The following is a 7,910-nucleotide window of genomic DNA, read 5'->3' on the forward strand; positions in this document are numbered from 1 at the left end:
TTAAACTTTTCCTCTCCCCCTCTTTATTTATTTATATCTCACATCTATCGGATGCTTATTGGTCATGCGCCATTCTAAGTTTTGTGTTTATCTCCGGATGATCTAGCTGCTTGAATATCCCCCACCCCCACCCCACCCATCTTCGGTGCAAACCTACCATCTTTAAAAATTATGAACACAATTTTAAAAATTCCATTCAAGTTTTAGTCACATATTCTTTGTTAGAAGAGAATGTTTAAAATAAATTTAACATTATTTTCTACTGACTTTTTTTTTTTTTTTTTTTTTGCAGGTATGGAATCACAATCAATCGATCTTGATAATACAGGAAATTGGCCAGAACATATTACGGACAGAATGCGTCAGATACTTGTTAGACGAGGTCCAGTTCAAGTCTCCAAACGAAAGTTCCCAGTAAACAGCGAGGGTCGGCGATTTACTACAAGTAACCACGAAAGACGTCTGCACAATGGAAAAGTTGCTCGTAGTTGGCTTATTTATTCAGTGACTAAGGATGCAATATTTTGTTTCTGTTGCCGTCTTTTCGGTAGTACTACAATGCCACTCTCTTCTCGTGAAGGTTTTTCGGATTGGAAGCATATGTCCGTACTGTTATCAGACCATGATAGATCTTTGACTCACATGAAGGCTTTCCAATCGTGTTTTGAACTTGCAAACCGATTACAGTCAGGTAAAACAGTTGACGCTGAAAACCAAGCAATTATTCGCAATGAAACTGAGCGTTGGAAAGAGGTTCTCAAACGACTGCTGTGTATAATTCAGTTTCTTGCTTCCCAGAACTTGGCATTTCGTGGTCAAAGTGACACTATTTACTCAACAAACAACGGCAATTTTCTCAAACTAGTTGAGTGTATTACACAGTTTGATGTTACTATGGCTGAGCATTTGCGACGAATAACATGTAAAGAGACACATGTACATTATTTGAGCAAGGACATTCAAAATAAAATAATTGAACTGCTTGGGTCAAAAATAAAGGATAAAATTTTGACTGATCTAATGAAAGCGACATATTATTCCGTAATATTAGATTGTACATAAGACGTAAGTCATACAGAGCAAATGACACTAATTGTTCGTTTCGTGAAGGTAGAACTGGGTAAGGAACCATCCATTGAAGAACATTTTTTGGGATTTTTGTACATAAATGATTCTTCAGGAGAAGGACTAACTACCACTATTTTGGAAGAATTAGAAAAACTGAAAATTCCTCTCTCAAACATGCGTGGCCAAGGGTATGATAACGGTGCCAATATGAAAGGAAAGCACTCAGGCGTTCAAAAAATGAATATTAGATCTAAATAGTCGAGCATTTTTTGTCCCTTGTAGCTCCCATTCATTGAATTTGGTTGTGAATGTTTCTGCAAAGTGCTGTAGTGAGTCTGTAATTTTGTTTTGCTTTATTGCAAGAAGTATACAATTATTTTTCTAGTTCCACATATCGTTGGTCTGTTCTGCAAAAACATATATCCAATTTCACTTTGAAACCTCTTAGTGATACTAGATGGAAGAGTTGTATTGATGCTGTCAAATCGTTTCGCTACCAGTTAGGAGAAATTTACGATGCTCTTTTCGAAGCATCAAAGCACTCAAAGATATACGTTATGGGCAAAAAATAAGGCTTGTTCCCTGCCTAGGAAGCTCCTGAATTTTAAGTTCGTTTGTGTTGTGGTGTTTTGGTATGAAGTTCTTTCTTGTGTTAATGTGGTTAGCCATGTTTTCCAACAAGAATCAGTGGGTATTCAGCAAGCAGTTGATCTGCTTAAGAAAACCAAGTGTCGCCTTGGGAACATGCGAAGTGATGAAGGTTTCCAGAATATTTTGGTTGATGCCAAAGTAATTGCTGAAGAGCACAACATTCGACCACAATTTGAGAATGAACCAAAACTCCGACCTAGAAAAGTCAAGCGACAATTTTTGTATGAATCTGAAGACGAACCGATTAATGATCCATACAGTGCGTTTAAATGTAACTTCTATTTTTGTACATTAGACACATTTATCTGTTCCCTGAATGAAAGATTTCAACAACTGAAGCAGCACGGCGAAATATTTGGGTTTTTGTATGACATCCATCCAATAACGGACAAAGAGTATTTACTAAAGTGTTGCAAGAACTTACAACTATCTTTAACAGACAAAGATCACTGTGATATTGACGGATTTCAGTTATATCAAGAGCTCTTACTTTTACCTTCATTTCTCGGTTCTGAAAGTGGGAGCAAACCGTTACAAGTACTTACATATATTTGCAAGAACTCCCTTATTGGGTTATTTCCAAATGCAACTATTGCTCTAAGAATCTTACTAACTATTCCTGTAAGTGTAGCTTCAGCAGCAAGAAGTTTCTCCAAGTAGAAACTTATAAAGAACTACCTACGATCAACGATGACGCAACAGCGTCTTGTAGACCTTTATATGATGTCTAATGAATGTGGTGTTCTGTGGGAGCTTGACACTGATACTTTAATTAAAGACTTTGCAGAGAAAAAGGCACGAAAAGTTAACTTTACTTATAGTCCAGGAAATCTAGAGCAATTTTACCCTCAACCTGGGCAAAATTGCAACACAAGCTTTTTAAACAGTTTCCGATTCATGAATTACTACTGAATAACATATTCGAAGTCCGACAAAATCGGACCACGGTTACACCCCCAAAAACGGTTTCAAAATGGCGGACCGTGGTTTTTCGAAAAAATCATCGACCTTTACGTTGGCGGCTCTAGTAACCCTCTTAATTGACACAGAAACATAAATGATACCTCGTTGGAACGCTCATAGACCACAAATTCCAACGAAGTGACTTTTGTACCCATCATGCCTAACCCGTAGAAGAAGAAGAAGAAAGTCGATTTTTGTTTTTTAATTGATATTTCTTGGACCCTGGCAACACTGTGCGTCCTCATACGCCGGCAGAAAAGTTCCTACGCGTAGACCAGACATTGGTAACAATAATATAAAAAATGAAGGACGTACGTTCAACAGTAAGGGAGATAAATGTTCGGAACCGCGGACCAAGGAGGGTCACTCTGTATATTTTTTACTGTGCTCTAACTTCTGTTTCTTAGATCTAGCATCCTCCCTAATTGTCACAGAGACATGAAGCATAACGAGTTGGAATGATTATGGAATCACCTTGCCAACGACGTATCGTTTGTGCCCCCTGTGCCCAACCTGTAGAAAAAGAAGAAGAAACCTTTAAAAAATTGGGAAAATCTACACTTTTACCTTTCTTGGGCTCTGGCAACCCTGATAATCGTTGGGTATAGGGAGCACAAACGATACGTTGTTGGAAATGGGGTTCCATAAGGTTTTCTACATATCATAGTCTTGCATGAACCTAGGCACTGACGAACCATGGCTGATTCCCTTACACGTTTGTGTATCATCTGCAGAAGCCTAGATCCTGACGATAACCTCATCACACTTAGAGAAAAGGTAGGTGAATGAGTGAACAATGCCAGTAAGGCTCGCGGTAGTAACATTCTCGTCGCTACAAGTATGGTGGTTTATGTCTCTTGTCGCAAACGTTATATTGATAAAAAAGATATTGCGATTGCCCTAAAAAGAAAAACGTCATCGCCGATTCAAAAACGAGTTCGCTCAACGGATGGGTCCTTCAGCAGCAACAGTGACTGCCTGTTTTGGGGAACTCCTCTTATTTTATGACCGTAACGTGTTGAAATCAGAAAATGTGCGACTGAAAACACAAGCATTGCCACACAGCATTTTAAAGTGTTGCAATAAACGAAACGATACCAGGTCACAAACTGTCCGAGGCCGAATTGAGTACTTTTCATCTGATCTTCATGCAGGAGATTGTGTCTATCACAGATCATGTAGTATCAACTTTCGAACAGGTAAAGCAATTCCTCAACAATACTGCACCGATAATCAGTCTGCGTCAAAAAAAAAAATCCGGGCTGGCCGACCTACAAATGATGAGAGAATCCGAGCATTTCAGCGCATCTGTAGTTATTTGGAAGAGCACGATGATAAGCAACTAACTGTGGGAGAACTTGTTACAAAAATGGGCACATTTCTTGTAGGGACTGATCATATTGCGTATGACAGATGGCACATGAAGCGTCAACTAATGGAGTACTTCGGTGAAAAAATTATAATTTCCAGTGACAGTGGAAAAATCGACTTCATTACACTTCGAGAAACTGCCAATCACATTCTACTTGCATATTGTGATTTACCACGAGAGTATGATTGAAGAAAAGGAAAAAAATAGAATAATAGAAACCGTAGCTCGACTGATCAAAAGCGACATAAAATCGAAACTACAATCTGGAAGTGATACATATCCTTCACCCAGCGACTTGACCAACCAGGAATTCCTTCAGTACCTAGCCTTAAACTATTCTATGCCACACTTTTTGCCGGAAAGGAGAATGAAACCAAAATAGCATCGATTGGCCAGTGTTTGATGCAAGCAGCCAGACCAAGAGATATGTTAGCTTCTCTGCAGTTAGGTTTTGCTGTGCAGCTGCACCACCACTATCGATCGAAACACCTGATTGACACGTTGCATCACCTGGGATTTTGCTCTTCATACGCTGTGCTGCAAGTACATTTGGTAATCGTGTGATCGAAATGCCAGCAGACCAGACTCTCCTCTTTGCAGCGGATAATGTAGACCATAATCTCCAAACGCTGAGTGGTTTAGGCACATTCCATGGTATGGAAATGTTGGCGGCCATTACTCCATCCTTTACTACCAGTCTAACCATTCTTTGGAAGCCCGTCTCTGATGCTGATGTGAAATCCCTTGTCAGTGTTCCCATTCACGCATACACTGAAACCAGGTGCAACGGAAGAATTTACCGTTACATTAAATTTCTACTTTGCTTTCCAACGGACCTCATAAATTAAAGGTTGCATAATTTTAAGGGGAAGAATTCAGATTTAATATTATAGGTATAGAGTTCCTTTCATTTGAAGTGATTAAAGTAGACTTGCACAAACATGTTGAGTTATTAGTTTGTTATTCTACTATGTTTTGTTGCTTTTGTGTTTTCGTTTGTTTTCGATGTGTAATTAACCTACTGCATAACGGTGGACAATTACTTGATCTGTGCATATGCATACTTTACAATTGTATAAATAATTTTAGGAACCTCAGAAATACCCATATGCTTTAATATTTATAAAATAATTCCTCAAAAATTTTACTGTTATTTGTTTAATTAACTTTAGTATAAGTGTGGCTATTTTCATTCTGTGCGTGCTCTCTAAAACCGTGTGGCAAGCCTTACATTTCGTAGATTCTGTCCACAAAAGACGTTATTGATAATGTTAGAAAAGAGGAAACGCGGACAAATAAACAGTATGTAATTGGCGTGTTGCTTTATAAAATTGTAAGTAAATATTTTGAGAATTTATACTTCATTGTTTGTATAAGTAAATCGTTATTACAATGGTACGTTCTGTATTAAAATTCTCATTTGATAAAATGACCATTGAAATATCAGGTGTGTAAAATTATCGCGAATTATGTTTCTAAGCGGATTCTGATTAACGTGTTTAGTGCACCTTTTTAAAAAACAAAATATTGCAATAATGACTATGAATGCGGATTCTGATTAACGTGTTTAGTGCACCTTTTTTTTAAAAAAAAAACAAAATATTGCAATAATGACTATGAATACGGTGCTTAGAATTTTGAAATATGTTCCAGAAAATAAAATTTAGTGAAAAGGAACCATTCAGTTTTGGGTTATAAGCACAGACTGTTTTAAAAGTTGGTTCATCCAGGTAACAAATCATTAGAACGTTTTTCTGCAGTGCATGGGAGGAAACATAAATGATGTTATAGTATTCTCGTTGCTTAGTTAAAAATTTGTTCTCAAGGTTCGTTTTCATGACATAATGATATCTATAATGCATCATTAATTCGTGCCGCCTTTCGTCCCGATCTATTAATCAACAATGACCACAAAACAGCGAAATGATCAGAATAGTATGCACTTTTCTCGCATAAATGAAATCAAATATGCTTGACAAGATACTAGGCGCTTAGCGGTACCGTTACAAGTGGCGACCCTAGCGTCGGATTCTGAGTTTGAAGGTATATACTTCTTTAATGGAACTCTTCTGGAAAAAAAAGAGGATAATTGTTATCATATGTGTACTTTATCCTGAAGAAAGTGCAATAGGGTTAGCTATGATATTGTAAATGAAACTTCGTTAGAATTGTCGTCATTGTTGATTGAGTTATGCGGGACATTGGCGTTTAAGTGCTGCATTAAATACTACAAACAATATGTTAATAAACTTTAGTGTAGAAGGACACGAGCCAGACTCACATGGGTGTTGCAAAAGAAATAAATTAAAATGTGAATCGGTTGAATGTGACTTATGCCTCAAGTGGTATCACGTAAGGTGTCTGAAACTTGATGCCGACAGCATTAAACAGCTTGAAACTGACTATTGAAAAATGGGTTTGTCCATATTGTAACACACAAGAAGTTAGTGATATGTCGTTAATTGCATCGACAAACACTGACGAGTTGGCTGAAACAATAGGACAAGGAATGGAAGAGAACATAAGCCTTGTTGCAGTTGGTGGTGAAGCCGACATAACGGAACTAGGAGGCAAAGCCAAAAGAATACTAACAGCATCTTCGTCAATGTCAATTGATATTGGTATGCTGGACGCTTTAAAACAAATTATTGAAGATAAAAATAAACAAATGTTGGTGGACTTAGAAGGTAAAAATAAAATGATAGTGGACTTTAAAAATGAGATTCAAATAGAGAATAAGAAAATGTTGGCGGATCTTAGGCCGGAAATTATAGGAGATTTCAGACCGGAGATTAATGATGTAGAGAACCAGTTGAAAGATAATATTCGTGAAGTACGTGAAAAATTAGAAACTGATATAGGTTTAGTAGCAAATGATTTCCAAGGTGTAAAAAACGAAATTGAAAATATAACTGTAGAAGTAAATGCAAAGATTGTTTCGTTGTCGGGAGAAGTAGACAAGAAGGTAGAAAAACTGAGGAGATAAATGTGTTGAAATTAATATTAATACTGTAAATGATACTGTATCGACTAAAGATATACAGACCAGAACTTACATAGATAAGGAAATCGGGAAATTAAAGAAAGCAAACGCTGTAGTAGATAGTAATTTAATGGAGTTGAATAAGAAAATTGAGGAATTGCCTGATCGTTGCGAATCAGATTGTGCCGACCGTTGTGCTCGGATAGTCCAAACAATCCATAGTAAAGTCGATGAGTCGCGGATACGGGGGGAACGACATTCAAAGGAATTAGTAGCTATCCGTAACGAAATCGATCGACTTGAGGCCAGGGTAGAAACGCTAATTCACGCTGTAAGTAGTTGGAACACGGAATTGGTAGTTGCCGAGTAGGAGACTCTGAAAGGAACGGAAATTTTGAGTCACAAACTGAACAACTGCGTATGGTGAGAGTCACTGATAACGCGCGGTGCACAGAAGAGTCTCATATAACTTCGGAAGAAGCACAAGGTGTAACAGACTCTGCCTCTGTGGAACCGTTTTTATTAAGTGCAGAAGCAGAGAAATCTCCAAAAGAACGGCAGGAGGTAAATCGTCGAGTAGTACACCATCACCCTAAGAAGAATTCGGAAAATATTAATGACGGTCATATCATGAGATTGCGTAAAGTAACGGTACGGCAGTGTAGGTTTAAGAACCATGAGTCGGACTGCGAATCCGGAGGTTAATTGTCTCCAGAACACAAGTCGAGAAAACAGTAAATCTATGGCTAAGTCAAAGTTCAAATCCCTTCCTAATAATAATAATGTTCTGAAAGTGAGAAGAGTAGCCGGATGGCAATGCCTATGCAAAAGTGGATAGTCGGATTGTCAGTCGGATGTCGAAGAAATAGATTT

At 37.8% G+C, this 7,910-nt stretch overlaps 1 protein-coding gene across 1 annotated transcript; it reads left to right on the top strand.

The window, feature by feature from the left end:
* The first annotated feature begins 1,584 nt into the window (after positions 1-1,584).
* Positions 1,585-2,379, top strand: LOC145682071 (uncharacterized). Its single transcript, XM_081753668.1, has one exon. It carries the CDS (start codon positions 1,585-1,587, stop codon positions 2,377-2,379), a length of 795 nt encoding a protein of 264 aa, XP_081609794.1.
* Positions 2,380-7,910: the final 5,531 nt, after the last annotated feature.

Source organism: Thermobia domestica, chromosome 3 (assembly GCF_964235325.1).
Source record: "Thermobia domestica chromosome 3, izTheDome1.hap1.1, whole genome shotgun sequence".
Lineage (NCBI taxonomy): Eukaryota > Metazoa > Arthropoda > Insecta > Zygentoma > Lepismatidae > Thermobia > Thermobia domestica.

What these genes read in the sequence shown, in the direction of transcription:
- LOC145682071 (XM_081753668.1), top strand. Translation starts at nt 1,585, where the DNA reads ATGCTCTTTTCGAAGCATCAAAGCACTCAAAGATATACGTTATGGGCA.